Below are 15,858 nucleotides of genomic sequence, written 5' to 3' on the forward strand. Positions count from 1 at the left end.
CCAGCACTTTAACACAGCAGTGCACCTCCATGTTGTCGGCTGGCCTGTGTTAGAATGTCAGACAGAGGAATTTTACACAAACATTTACTGTGTTGGCTACTAATGCACAGAATGCATCTGACCACTAGAGTGTTGTTTTCCAAGTTTTGTATGTTGTTTGTCCACAGGTATAGTAAAGTTCATCACTGACAATGTAATCTCTTGCTCTGGGGTACTAATGAATTACCCTTATTGGTGATACTCACCTATCACTGCACCCATGGTCCCATCCTTCCCCTACCCGTTCTTTTCCAACCCCGCCCTTTTCCTTTCCCTTCCCTTGTGACATTATTGTTTTTCATTTGCAGCAAAAGAGCTCAGATCAAAATAATTGATGATGAGGAATATGAAAAAAACAAGAGTTTCTTCATTGAGCTGACGGACCCACGCATGGTGGATATGAGTTCACAGAAAGGTGGAGTACTCGCCAGAATGAGCCACTGCTGAAGACCCTCCTCTCTCCTTCCTTCTTTCCCTCTCTCTGATCTCCCCCTCCCTCTCTCTCTTTGTCTTGTTTGATTGCTTGATTCCCAAGAGATATTTTAACACTGCTGCACTCTCGCAGTCAGATCTGTCACATGCTGCCCATTTCGATCTTGGCCCATTAGGGAGCTTCTAACCTGACCCACCACCACTGCTCCAATTAACCTGCCAACTCTGAGCCCTTCGCAATGACGCTGCGCCTTTTTGTCCTGTTGCCGACAGCCCACCTGCCTCTTGAGCCCCAGCAGAAAGGAAGGCACGTGAGAGAAAGTGTCACTCAGTGTGCTGGTCTGACCTCGGTCCATGCAGGCTGAATGCAGTCCGCCTCAGCCCCTTGGTTTAACTGAACATACCTCTGAGCTGCTTCAAGCAGAGTGTTGCTGCCTGGCTAATGGGGGAGAGCCATTGTGTGTTCACACCTTCAAACATCATGAATCATGGCATCCCAGCCTGGCGAGAGGGCAAGGCCTGACCAGCCCCAACACCGTGCTTGTGGTATTGCTTGGATGTCAGTCGCCAGAAAGAAATAACCTTGGCAGCTGCTCCTTTTTAGAGTTGGTTTTGTTCACTGCTGCTGGCAGGGACATCACATTCAAATTGGTGTGTGACCATAAAGGCCAAGACAACCTTCACTGGGAACATTGCACAGTAAAAGCCTCACCGTAGAAGGTACAGCGTGAAATTAAGACAACACTTGTCCACATTCAGTAGCCTGTGCCAAGTGTGCAATGTCATGGAAGTGAAGAGTGTAGACATTTTCAATGCTGTACAGCTGAATATTAACCAGTAAGAAAGGAATCCCAGATCAAAAACAAAGGGATTTCAGCATAAAATTACTTTTCATTCTGCACAGACCCAGCAAACGTAAAAGTATCTCACTGTTTCTGTGTGGTTTCAAGTTGCGGGTCAAATTGCAGTTGAAGGGGAGGATTGAACAGAAACAGCATGGGACATTAGGGGAATCTGGTGCTGTAGTATATGACTGACAGCTTGAGGAATGCCCCGTAATTTGCAGTACCCATAATCCCGAATGTTGGAGGCAGGAACAGGTCACAGTTGCATCCTGAGCATCCGCACTAGAGCTCTGATGGTCCTGAGAGGGCACCAATCTGTTCTGCAGTGTTTCCAATCAGTTCATGACCCAAGCTGGAGGGACCTGATGGCCTCAGAGACCAACATAAACCATTGGCAAATTAAACACACAGAACATGAATCCCTTCACTTTTAGCAAGAGAAACTAGAAGTGGCAGCAGGAAGGACTTGATAGCAGAGTGCTTATGGTGCTGAAACTATCAGCCAAATACCTGGCTGACATGATCCATGCGATGTGAATTCAAATCTCGCCATTGCAAACTTAAGAATTGGAATTAAATGTTTTTGATAAAAAATTGTTCAACATTTCTGATGCATTAATTTATTGAAATATAAATTACCCAATCATTTTGTGACTCCAATTCCACATCAATCTGGTTGATGTATCTTCCAGGCAGTGGTCCGGCTAGTTCTGAGTCACGCAAGAGCTGGCCGTGAACCTCTGAGGTTTAAATCCGGGTTGCAATTTGATGGAGAGAAGGGTCTGTTTCCACGCTGTATGACTCTGTGACTCTAAGACTGGCGAGAACAAGCTAGCTTAGAGCAAGTGAGCTAGCATTGAAGGCAGCTCACTGATCTCGAGACCATTGCCTTTAGGAAAGTCTCTTGAGTTAGTTCTGAGCTCTGTAGAAATAACCACATGTTACATGCTCGAAATACCTCCTCCATCTCTCCTGGCTGACTGCAACAGGATTTCATTAGGCAAGAATGCAGCGGCGAAGGCAACTAAATTAAATTAAAAACTGGAAACTCTGCCCTGAGTTAATCATTGACTTAATTAAGTTGGCTTCAGGACACAGCTACTCAGAGTTGGGCATTTGAAGGGTTTGGCAGGTATATGACTGGAAACTCCTGTCATTCCTTGACCAGTCTTTGCTATAAGGAGGAGCTGAGTTTGGTGAGGGGAAGAGGGGTTGCGGGGAGCAGTGTGGGAGATGGTGCGGGGATGGGGTGGGTGGAAGAAAGGAGGCCTGAATTTGGCTCTAACCTGTTCTACTAATAAGCCAAGAAAATGGTGGCATGTGACACCAATCTGGGTGTGCTGCAGGCTGCCTCCCACTAACCGTCAAGCAAGTTTACAAAAAAAATCGCATGTGTGACTGCAGTGGTTTTGTAGCAACCCATTGTACATTTTCTTTCTTATATCCTTACAGGAAAGCCATAAGCGTTAAAATAAATGATGCTGAGGAATACGAAAAGCAAGAACATTTCTTCATTGTGCTTGGTGAACCGAAATGGATGAAACGAGGAATATCAGGTGTGAGATCCTGAGATGTAACGTCTTTTTTTTTGACAAAATCTATTATTTTTCCTCCTGTATTCCCGCTCTCACCCTGTTTCGGTCATCTACGCCTAGTGCTTTTTTTGTTTCTCTCCTAGACAATGTGTACTATTGCCTCGGCCTAGATGATTATTTGTACATATTGCCTCATCCCCGTGAGGGTGTGAGGTGGCCTCTTTATTTCTGTAAGCTGGGCTCCAAAAGTTCCGAGGCAATGCACATGTCTCCATTTTCCTGTGATCAGCTTAATTCTGTTGCTCTTTTATTCATCGTCTTTTTTTTGCAACAAAGAAAATCAACTTTAGCATCCTTCTGAGATGCGTCCCAGCCAATCGGCCATTCATAGCCATTACTGAGGAGACAGCAACCCCTCCATTCGAGCAGCTAAAGATGTCGTTTAAGCATTTGTTGTCGCCAGAGTTACACATCGATCTTGCAGAAGCCACGTGCATGGTGTTTTCCTAAGTTTACTGCATTAAAACACATGCTTGGTTCCGATAGTGATGAGTGATGACCTTGCCACAGACAATTGAATAAACAGAGAATGGTCTAAGTTACTGCATCCAGTGTCATAATCCTATTTTATGTTCCATTTTCCCCTCATGTTTCTTTCCCCTTCTCTCTCCTGGGGAAAATGGAGTAGACAGCATTGCTGCACCCAGAGCAAAGAGGATACGGTGGTCAGGTTCACAGTAGAGTGGTTCAGAATTTTAATCGACCAGGGAGAAGGTGAATTGTTTTCTCTGGTGGGAGGGTACAGATTTAAGGTGATTAGCAAAAGAGGGAAGATGAAGAGAGATGTATTTGTGCACAGCGATTGGTTGTGATCTGAAAGGCACTGCCTGAAAGGCCAATGGAATAGCAACTTCTGAAAGGAACTTGTAGAAACGTTTGGACAGTAACATCTACAGGACTATGGGCAAAGAGCAGGCAGGAGGGAATAGCTGAATAATTCTTTCATAAAGGTAGAGCCAGCAAGGTTATTACTGTACTTTGCCATGACCACATTACAATTTTTAGGTTAAGAAAAGTGTTCTGTACCATCTGAGTCTTTGAGCCAGAAGTAATTGTTTTCAGAGAAACGGAACAGTAGTTAGAATGCGGGGGGAGGTGGGGTGTGTGTTATAAGCTGTTTAGTGGGAGAATCTTTAACCTCTCTTGTGATTGAAGGTCAAGCTGTGAAGAATCAGACACTTGGTGAGCTGTCTTCTTCTGCAGTGTGCAGTTCTTGGGTAAACAGAGGCTGAAAGGTGACCTTACAGAAGTTTATAAAATCATGAGGGGCTTGGATAGGGTGAATAGCAAAGGTCTATTTCCTATGATGGAGTCCAGAACTAGAGGGGTTTAAGGTAAGAGGGGAAAGATTTAAAAGAGACCTAAGGGCTACAGAGGATAGTGCGCATAATGAATGAGCTGCCAGAGGAGGTGGTGGAGGCTGGTACAATTATGACATTTAAAGGCAACTGGTTGGGTATATGAATAGGAAGGGTTTGGAGAGATATGGGCCAAATGCTGGCAAATGAGACTAGATTAATTTAGGATATCTGGTCAGCATGGATTAATCAGACTGAATGATCTGTTTCCATGATGTGCATCTGTGTGACTCTAAGAGAAGCTCAAGTGGATTACAACAGGACCTGCTCTTGGCTTGCTCAGCGCATACATTGAGGCATTTCATAGCAAAAGTCAACAATGGCAGGACTTAGACTCTTCTTTGATATTTATAATTTGTTGTGATGTTGTGAGGCTCTCTACCATGAACTTTGAGAACCAAAGGTACTAACCCAAGATTCACAGCATATGTTCAGGCAAAGACTGCAAAAGCAGAGGAGCTCAAAGCTGTGAATATCACTGATCTGTATCATCTGTAGAGTACAAACATCCTGGAGCCACTGAAACCTGGAATGAGTTCTCAGCAAAGTGAAAGGTGTCACACAATAAAGTGAGGGGTAACAGCATCGAGATTAGGGTCACATTATAGCATGGGGTGTCACAGTATAGGGCAAGTGAGTAGTCACAATTGTTTCAGGTGGGGTCACAGTATGGAGTGAGGATTCACAGTATAGGATGAGAGACTACAAATAGGGAAAGGTGTATCTCAGAGGAGCGTAGCTTAAAATCTTGGCAAGGGCCATTTCTGACCTATCACAATGAATGGCTTTTATCTCTCCCCATGCTTTCAGTTACTTCCCCACTAGGAACCAATGACAAAGTTGCCCCATGAGTAAAGCTTATGCCTGGTATAAAGTAATCAATCAGGTTTCACATCCTATTTAGCATGTTCTGTAACCATGAATGGGAGCTCTGCCTCAGCAGTGTCGTTGGGAGAACATTGTGCACGTGTTGTCTTGAACATTTGAAAGTAGAAATCAAAACCTCCAAAATTCAGTTTCAAAAGAACACGTTTTATTCTGATTGCTTCTGTGACAGATTTACCTATTAAAATCATTCATAACTTCCAAACACAGTTTACAGTTACTTAATGAAATACTCAACAATGTTCAACTCCCTTTTTGATTAATGAAATGCTGTTTATCTTTTTAGAGGAGGAACGTATTAAACAAGCTCTTTTAATTTGCAGCTTTCAGATTGTTGATTATTTTCATTGGTAAATGAAAAGTGTCAACATTCCGTGCTGGGATTCAGCCGGAAGTTAGCTTTCAGTTTCTAGAGGGTTGAATAATAAGTACAAAGGGGTTGCTGTCTCTTTAAAAACACTTCATTTGTGCTTGTGATAGTGCTGTTACCAGTTAAGTACACTTCTGCACCTGTTTGCTTTTCCGTTCTGTCGCTGTCTTGCCTGTTGAATGACCGGAATGTGTTGTGTTTTGGTTTGGTTAAATAAAGCATGCCAGCAACACTGAGACTTAACATGGCAGAAACTACCAAATGTGGAGGCCCTGCAGGTTTGACAAAGCAATGGTACCATTCACGTGATCTACACAAACTGGATTCACTTCAAAGCAATCATGTAAACATCTAACTTGCACAGTGTTTCCCCTCCTCGAGTACTTTGGCCTTCTTGGGAACTCTGCATCCTTTTGTTGCTTTGGCAATATTAAAGGTTGCATTGAAAAAAGGTGGAGGAGTCACTAACCTCTGATTTGCAAAGCTCTTTATGCATACTGCGAAGATTTAAAAAGCGGTGACTACAGTCAGAAATTGGACATTGCGACCTGCTTTGTTTTGGAAAGAAGTGATACTATGTTGTGGGGTAGGGGAGGGGAGGTGGTTGACATCTAATTGCTTCACATTAGCCAAAAAGCAGGACTCAAATCATTTCTAAAGAGGTCCATCCAATGTCTCTTGTTTGTATTTATCATTTTGAATGTGATCTGGAGTTCTGAGTGTGGGCAGTGTTGGTCCAGAACTTTGGCTTGCTTTTACTTATTCCTCAAGTTAAGGCAAGATACACTACCGGGTGTGAGTCACCTCAAGCCAAAAATAGTTTGTGAGCAAGGAAATCCTAAACAGGTGTCCTTTCCAAAGAAAACGAGATTTCCATGAAGCTGCACACTTTTTCCATTCTGTGATCTAAAATGATTTCTGGTGTGTACACTTTATGCATATTGTTGGTAGCTGTCTATTAGTTGTCTAAGATGTTGAGGTATTGCCACAGCAAAGATTTGATTCCCTGCCCTTTCCTGACCCTTGACCTGTTGAGATCTTTCTTTCAGTTGCCCTTCTGCACAGGGCAGCTATCTCCTCACGCTGAGAAGAATATGAGGGAAGGCAGACATCACCTCTGAGTAGCTGACTCAATAAGGATTTGCACAAAAAGCTTGGGCCTGACCATTTTCACCTCATGGCCTTGGGTCACGTGACCACAAGATGTGGCAGACCAGCAACAGAAAAATGCACAGCAGATCTGAAGAAGACCCATACTGGACTCAAAATGTGGCCACTGTTACTCTCTCCACAGGAGCTACCAGACCTACTGAGTTTCTCCAACTTAATGCGGCTTTTTGTATTTGTTGTAACCAAATTTTTATCACAGATTGAAAAAAAGATTTTGAAATGATTTTACTTTGGTCTTCTCTTTAACATGTGACCAAGGCGTTACAATTTTTTTGCAAGATGAGATATCTTCTGGAGAAGCTGTGCAAAACTAAGTGGCCAGGCGAAAGTGAGGACTGCAGATGCTGGAGATTAGACATTCCTGATGAAGGGCTTTTGCCTGAAACGTCGATTTTCCTGCTCCTCGGATGCTGCCTGACCTGCTGTGCTTTTCCAGCACCACACTCCCAAAACTAAGTGGCCAGCCACTACACACTGTGTATTGTAGTCAAACTCCTGTTCTGTTTGTTTTACTTTGGATTGTTTGAAATCCAGCCTGTGCATGTCAATCTGAATGGATACTGTTGACTCCCCGTGTTTGACTCATTATCTAATCCCTACGTACAGCAAGCGGTTGCTACAAACGAGTCATTCTTAAGATAACCAGGAATGTTTTATTTGATATGGAACAGTATCTTGGAAATTGTGCAGCACCCTTCATTCGGTGACATGAATTTCAATATTTCAAGTGATACTGCTGAAACATTTACAAGCCACAATGGTTTATTTGATGGACATTTATCTCCCAAGTCAAGTTCCAATACACAAGATGTGGAGGAGCCAGTGCTGGATTGGGGTGGTCATATAATCAGGTTATATTTGGGAGGTTTATTTGGAAGCACTAGCTTTCGGAGCACTGCTTCTTCACCACCACCTGATGAAGGAGCAGTGTTACGAAAGCTAGTGCTTCCAAATAAACCAGTTGGACTATAACCTGGTGCTGTATGATTTTTAACTTCATACAGAAGATGGCTTCGCTCGACTTCTTTATGTACATATCCTGATGAAGGCAAGTACAGTTCTGAGCCCAATTTGATCCAGTTTAACAATTTGCATTTTTTTTAAGTTTTACCCAATTTCAGGATGTGGACATTGCTGGTCAGGTCAGCATATATTGCCCCTAACTCACTGCCCTGGAAAAGGTGGTGGTGAGCTGCCTTCTTGAACTGCTACAGACCTTGCAGTGTAAGGATATAAATTAATTACCATGGTGCTGCTCCTGGCCTGGGCTTTTGGTTCTACTCCTGACACAAGCTCAACAACCCCATACACTCCCTCGATCAGAGCACAGTTGCCCCTTCACCTCCTCTTGCTCACCATCCAAGGGCCTAAACAGCATTTCACCTGTACCTCCTCCAACCTTGTGTATTTCATTTGCTGCATCCAATATTACCCGACCCCACACTGGATACTAAAACCCAATCGGGTTTGCATTTATTGGTCATTTTAACACAGTGGCCTACATGTCCTTGGCATGCTGCAGTACTCCAGTAAGTCACGGTGCAAACTGGAGGAACAATATCACATCTTCAGACTGGAGAATTTACAGCTTTCTGGGCTCAATGTTGTGTTCAACACCTTCAAACTGTGAAGCCATTCCTTCCCTTTCGTTTAGTTTTGCTTGTTAGATTCACTGTTGCCCTGTCTCCCCTTTTCCCATTGTTCTGCCGTTCTCAAATTCCCATCACTTAATCTGAACTATCAACATCTTTTCTCCCCCCCAGCACTCTACCCTGTCCCCCCACACTATTGCATAAATGCTGCCCCCTCTACACTTCACTTCAGCTCTGATGAAGAGTCATCCAGACTCGAAATGTGAGTTTGCTCTTTCTCCATGGATGCTGCCTGGCCCACTGTGACCTCCAGCATTTTTTTCTTTTCAGTTCCCTTGATCCTACCTCTTTTGCCAAGCTTTTAGTGACTTGTCTGAATATCTCTTTCTTTATTTTGGTGTCAGCCTTTGACTGATTATGCAACATCTTCAGCCTTTTTAACAAAAGGTGCTGTCTCAATGCCTCCCAAAAAAATTTGGATCAGACATTTGAAATACATCTTAGATACCATGTCACAGTAACTGCAGAAGCATTCAGTAACCAGCTGAGCAATATAGCTCAAATCAACTGTAAAAATAAATGCCTTTTACTTTATGCCTTGATCAGGATATAACTGTATTGCATAATGTTCAAAACACATATATTTCTGACTGTTCCATATCATTAAAGTGCTAGTTCAGATGTGCAAATAAAATACATTTTGATATATAACATGTAATATTATGGCAGTAACAATGGAATTAAAGTGCCAACTGTTTCAAGCCAATGAATGGAAATGGGCTGAGAGTATTTGGTAGCTGCAGTACACATGTTCTGTACCAAGTGAAAATGGAAGGCTGCAAGAAATTGTAACTGAAATTTGATCCTTTCTCTCTTTCCTTCTCTTTCTCCACAGCGCTCTTACTGGCACAGGGTAAGCAGAACTTTCTTTGGCTTTTTTTCAAATACATTTCTATTTAACGTGAAGGTCTGCTTTGAAAATGCAAGTTATGGCAGCAATATGACTCCACTTGTACAAAGTTGGAGTTTATACACCTTCAAAATGGTATGTGGTTTTCACCCAGGAAATGTCATGCATGCCAATTTGGGAACATAGAGGGGTCTTCACAGATCTCACAGCATCAGCGGAACTTGGCATGCAGTTGGCACAGATTGAAATACTGATACCAATTTTCTGATTGCATTTGTCCTGTAAGACATTCTGCCATCACATGCATGTTTGAAAAATGTGCCCTTAGTTACACTCCCACGACTAGAAGGAAGGAATTAATGCAGCAATTTGTGACACAGTGATATCCTTCACCACCAGAATCTCATTCATTGAGAGAAGAGAGTAGTGTGCTGCTTCCTATATTTGTACACCTCCTAATTCAACTGACAGAGCAAGACAGTGCATTCCTTCAGCCAGGCACTGTTATTTATCTTCCCCTTCCTCAGCTGATATGCTGGAAAGACATAGCTCAGGGGTCTACAACCCATCGTTCATCAGCCAATTGTGGTTCATTCATGAACACCACACTCGTGTTCAACCTGCCCAGATATTGAAAAGCCCTCCAAAGATTTAAAATGGTTTCTTATAATTTAACCTTCTAATTAATACATTATGCCCAATTCACCCTGTCTCTTTTTTTTAATGTGCAGTGGCATTTGAGTAACACCACTGCAGCCTTTTTGGCCAAATTTTTAAAAATGACCTTTGTTGTTATTGAGGTTGCTGATTGTGGGCCTACACAGTAGAGTCATTAGTAGCAGTCAGTAGTATTCTGTGACCAACCTCCATAGCTCTGGCTTTGACAAGCCAGAGAACAAAATAATGGGGACACCGTAGAAAATCAGTCAAAAACCAATCTGCAAAAAAAGTTGATAACGCAAGTGTTCAGGGTGACTCAGAGAGACTGCAGAGGGACATAAACATTTGGGCCAAAGCTTGGCAGGTGGAATATAATGTCAGGTTATGCACTTTGGCAAGAAGAATAGAGGAGCTGAACATTATTTAAATGGAAAAGGTCTGCAGAGCTACAGCACAGAAATGTATAAAATCAAACACAAATCACACAAAGCTAGCATCCAAGTTCAACAGGTAATAGGGAAGGCAAATGGAATATTTGCGTTAATTTCAATGTGAGTGGTATGTAAAAGAAGGGGGGTTTAGCTATAAGTATGGAAAGCAGTAATCAGATCATAGCTGGAATACTGTGAACAGTTTTGGACCCCTTATCTAAGAAAATATTCATTGGAGACAGTCCAGAGAAAGCTGATCCCAAGTATGGTCTTATCAGAGGTTGAGTAGGTTGGGCCTGTACCCATTGGAATTTAGAAGAATGAGAGATCCCATTATTGAAACATACAGGATTCTTAGGGGATTTGACAGAGTGAATGCAGAAAGGTTGTTTCCCCTGTGGGGGAGTCTAAGACCACAGTGAATAATCTCAGAGTAAGAGATTGCCCATTTAAGAAAGAGATGAAGAGAAATTTCTTCTCTCAAATGGTAATGAAGCTGTGAAATTCTTTACTACCGAGGGCTGTAGAGGCTGGATCATTACATACATTCAAGGCTGAGATAGACAGACAGATGTTTTATCAGTAAGGGATTTAAGGGTTATGGGGAAAAGGCAGGAAAATGTGATTGAGGATTTTCAGATCTGCCATGGTATCATTGAATGACAGAGCAGACTCAATGGGCTGAATGGCCTGCTCCTATGGCCTAAAATATTCTCAATGTTAGAATCTGGATTAACCATTAAATCCAATATGAATCATTTTCTCCTGGGATTACCTACTCCCAGTACTGGTCACTTTGTCAATCAAACCCTCTCCTTCCAGATACCTGATTGGCACATGTTTATTTTTTGATTCAATGCATTATTTCCACAGTTATGCATGTGATTGTAATATGTGGTGAACCAAAATATGTCTTTATGATGGTCAAACTTAAAATTAAGGATTGTAATTTATTTACTGGCTATCCTATATTCTGAGTGTCTATCTCTTCAGATGATTCGTGAGGAGATGCTGGGCTGAAATTGCACTGTTCACAGCAGATCATTTCACTTGAAATGGGTTAATTGTGGCCTTAAAGTAGCAGACAATGAAATGTCGTATGAAGATATTTGTTATCACTGCACCACATAATCTCCCCCAAAAGGCTTACATTTCCAGATATTTTAGTCCCCTTGTCCTTCCTCTTCCCCGATTGTTCTGTCAATATTTTATTCTGCTATTTAATGATGAACTTTCTCTCGAAGATCACAGTTTTGAACAAGCTTGTTGTGAATAATGGTTTGCTCATTGTGTAATTCATGACAAAATGAAAAATGCAGTGAATGGATTCAAATACTAGTATGTTTGGTCTCCTTTTCTGTCTGTGCTATGTGCTCTGCAATATAACGTGGAATGATAACATCCCTGCGTGAGATAGATGTTTAGAGAGAGGCTGAATTAGCAGCCTTTTCCTTTATTGAATTATTCTGTGTGAGCGACATTGAAATGCCGTCTGAAAGCAAAGGCAGCCTTCCCATCAGCCAATAGAATAGATTCGTACTCTCACATATCTGTGGGTCCCAGTTCTGTTAGTGTGTGTGTGTGTGTGTGTGTCTCAACTACCCTCTACAATAGTCAGGCAAGCCACAGAGTAGTACCAAACTATTATGGGATGGACTGTAGTGGTTTATGAAGGTGGTGCACTACTGCCTTCTCAGGGACAATTAGAGGGATAGTAAATGCAGACATGGCCAGTGACGTCCACATCCCATAAAAGAATAAATATCAATTCTAACACCACACTCTCGAAGACATATCATTTTGGAGAAGGTGCAGAGACTTACCAGTATGGAGCCAGGGGTTAAAGAAATTTCTTTTTGAAAAATGTATCTGGGATTGTTCTCATTAGAACAAAGCTGTTTCAGGGATAATTAATAAAGCTGTTAGAATTTTAATGTATTAGATTGAAGGAAACTGTTTCCACATGGAGAAGGATTAGAAACCAGAGGATACAGGTGATTGCCAGAAGACCTATGAGGAATCAAAGTTCTATTCAGTTCTGTATGATTTGAAATGAATTGCTTGAAAAGCTGATAGAGTCATAGAGATGTGCAGCATGGAAACAGACCCTTCACTCCAACTTGTCCATGCCGACCAGTTATTCTAACCTAACGTAGCCCCATTTGTCAGCACTTTGCCCATATCTCTCAAAACGCTTCCTATTCATATACCTATCCAGATGCCTTTTAAACATAATTGTACCAGCCTCCACCACTTCGTCCGATAGCTTGTTTCATATACACACCATCCGCTGCATGAAAAAAGTTGCCTCTTTGGTCCCTTTTAAATCTTTTCTGTCTCACCTTAAACCTATGCCCACTAGTTTTGGCCTCCCCTACCCTGGAGAAAAGACCTTCAAATTGCACCCTATCCATGCCCCCCATCATTCTATAAACCTCTATAAGGTCATCCCTCATCCTCCAACACTCCAGGGAAAACAGCCCCAGCCTATTCAGCCTCTCCTTGGAACACAAACCCTCCAAAAGGAAAGGAGATATATACTTAAAGAAGAGAACAATTCTTAGGGCTAAGGGGAAGAATTGAGAAGGAGAACTAATTTGTAGATTTACCAAAGAGCCAACATTGACAATCAGGAATGCATGGTCTCCTTTCGTGCTGTCAGATAATATGATTATTAGAAAATTAAAGTTGTTTCTGCAGTGGCTATTAAAGACAATGTAATCCCAATATTTAAGTGTGAGCTAGGTAAATATTTAAAGAAGAAGATTATAAAATTATACAGAGAAAGAACAAGACAGTGAGATTAGAGTAATAACTTTTGGGTCTGGGTAGCATAGCAAGGGGCCAAAATGATGTCTGCATGTAATATTTCTCTGATCATAAGCATTACACAACAGTAAGGCAGACCAGCTGTTAATCTATTGCTGCTTAGTACAGTGGAGAAATGCAGAGACTTTGAAATGTGCAGTCACAGTATTTTTTAATGAAATGTATCCAATCTCACTCAAGTTATCTTTTATATATTTTCAAAAACGATCCGTATACATCCAATTACTGTGCTCATTACTCAGCCAATTCCTGAACTCCCGCTTTCCCTCATCTTCAAGGCGAAAAGATGTGCACATTTATTGCTCACTCAGACCAGCACTAAGTTAGCAGAGACAGAAAAGTTTAATGGCCTGACCTTTCACTTTAATTCCCAGAGCTAAATGTTGATCAGAATGTTCCTGGTCAGTGAAGGTGGTGAGACCTCGGTTGTGCTGAGTATTGCTTTGCGTGGAGTTTGTATGTAAATATGCTGACTAAGAGCTCTCATCCCATCCCAGTTAATGTCTCAAGGCACCATGCATCATTGACTTCTTCACAAAGTCATCAGTAGACTTCTTCAAATGTTTTCTTTTACTGATAGATAGAGTTGATAGCTAGAGACTTTTTCCCAGGGCAGAAATTGTTAACACGAGGGGTTATAGTTTTAAACCGTTTGGCAGAAAGTATAGAGGGGATGTCAGAGGCGGGTTCTTTACGCAGAGAGTTGTGGGAGCATGGAATGCGTTGCCAGCAGCAGTTGTGGAAGCGAGGTCTTTGGGGATATTTAAGAGACTGCTGGACATGCATATGGTCACAGAAATTTGAGGGTTCGTACATTAGGTTTACCTTACATGAGGATCAATGGTCAGCACAACATCGTGGGCTGAAGGGCCTGTTCTGTGCTGTACTGTTCTATGTTCTATGAACTGTGGGAATTCTCTAAACAAAAAGGGCTGATTGGGAGGTTGCAGGAGTAGAATGAACACTGTACGGTGGAGAAGAAAACGTCAAAAGAATATTAATCTAAATTTACATTTAAATAATAGTGGATTATGCATGCACAATATTTAACAGTCCCAAGTACCTGCAACTCCCTATAAGAAAGTATATGTCAAACCTTATCAACTGGATTCTCACAGCACTTCCAATACATAATTTCCAATCTAAATTATTAAGCATAACATAATTGTATTTTATAATACAAAACTTGAATACAGCTGAAAAAGTCATATTATTAAAAGCTTTTCAACTTGTACTCACCAGGGCAATTTGCAAAAATGGCGATAAAAGGAAACATCCAAAGTTGATACTCTGCAAGAAGAGAGTACTGATCAATTGGCAAGTGGACTATGATTTATCATGGAGAATACAGCAGTTAATGATGATTGACTGTTAACTACCAAGTTTTGTTAAGCTTCCAAGCCAGGCATGTTCATTTTGATTAATCAGGGCATTACCCTGAGAACTGACAATCCTAAATTCGTTGCTTGTATAGTTTTTTTTACACACTCAGGATTATCAGGCAAATGTTCAATTACAGAATCAGATTTAATGTGGGACACTGTGTTGCAGACTTTGCTAAGCGTGGGGTGATTGAGTAAAGTCAGTATTTTACTTATTGTGAACAGCTAAAGGAATATGCTGTTTGATGTGATCTATCCACCTTTGGGATATATGGCCTGCATAGCTAGCATCACGCTGGTACTGAAATTCACATATCAAGTGAGTGTATCTTTGGATTGACAGCAATATCCCATTAGTGGTGAACACCACTCATGTTGCCTCTATATGGTAACAGCATCAAGCATGTGGTTTCATCTTCATCTGTTGCTGAAGCCTTTGAGATCCTTCATCATTTCATGCATAACTGACGTAGAGCCGGCACTTTCCGGGACCAAGAATGACTGCCCTTGGGCCTTTCATGAAGTTATTGGACCAGGGTTGCCATTATCCTGCCAGATGATCTAAGCACCAATCTTGCATGGTGAAAAAAATGGCTCAGGGCCTACTTATGAATTTGACAATAAGGTCAATCTTATAGTACATGGAACTGTAGGAATCCCAACACATATTTGACCAATGAATGTAGGTCAGTGGTTCATTGCAGTAGAAAACTGTATGGCCTATTTCTCAGCCAGCACATCAAGGAAAGGTAGCTCATTTTACTGTATCATTTAAAGTCCAAATTTCAGCTCAGCATGGAGCCCCTTGCAATATATTAGGATATTCTTAATGCAGCTGTGTGTTCAAATATAGCAAACATAACCTTAGAAGGGGTAAAAGGTTAGGTATCATTCTGTCTAAGACGCGATTCTCATTGAATCAAACCACGACATTTACAAGAACTGGACCTAGTGGGAATTCTATGCCTACACCATCTATTTGGGCATACATGGTGCCATTAAAACTGAACCCAACTCTGCGAGCTGCTGAGTTAATTAGTTCAATGAATACTGATAGACATAGTTGTGGCAGGTCTAACTTGTCATGATATAGTGCTGCAGTGCAGATGTCTATGTTTTCTGGAGTGATCCAATGGTGAAAGGGCAAGCAATATTAAATGAGCATATGGACGCTGTATTTCCATTAATATGCAACTCATGTCAGGCCTTTGAAAACATAAAGAAATGCTTCTCCATAATTCCTACAGTTCCATATGCTATAAGATTGGTCTATTGGTAAAGTCACAAATAGGACCTAAGCCCTTCTTTTTCAGTGCAAACCTGATGCCGAAACAGGCCATATCAAGGCCATTCTGCAGCA

General features: G+C 41.6%; 1 protein-coding gene across 6 annotated transcripts in view; it reads left to right on the top strand.

Moving 5' to 3' along the window:
* Nucleotides 1-15,858, top strand: part of slc8a3 (solute carrier family 8 member 3) — a 504,604-nt gene that overhangs the window by 346,984 nt on the left and 141,762 nt on the right. For 5 of the 6 annotated variants that reach the window (XM_043698123.2, XM_043698121.2, XM_087990079.1 and 2 more), the window contains 2 exons: nt 348-454; nt 9,182-9,199. In XM_043698123.2, coding sequence (XP_043554058.1) covers nt 348-454; nt 9,182-9,199 — 125 coding nt within the window. Of the gene's footprint in view, nt 1-347; nt 455-2,768; nt 2,873-9,181; nt 9,200-15,858 lie in introns of all 6 variants that reach the window. The other variant, XM_043698124.2, reaches the window with a different exon arrangement.

Source organism: Chiloscyllium plagiosum, unplaced genomic scaffold (assembly GCF_037043375.1).
Source record: "Chiloscyllium plagiosum isolate Xiang-an unplaced genomic scaffold, Cpla_swu_hap1 HiC_scaffold_8, whole genome shotgun sequence".
Lineage (NCBI taxonomy): Eukaryota > Metazoa > Chordata > Chondrichthyes > Orectolobiformes > Hemiscylliidae > Chiloscyllium > Chiloscyllium plagiosum.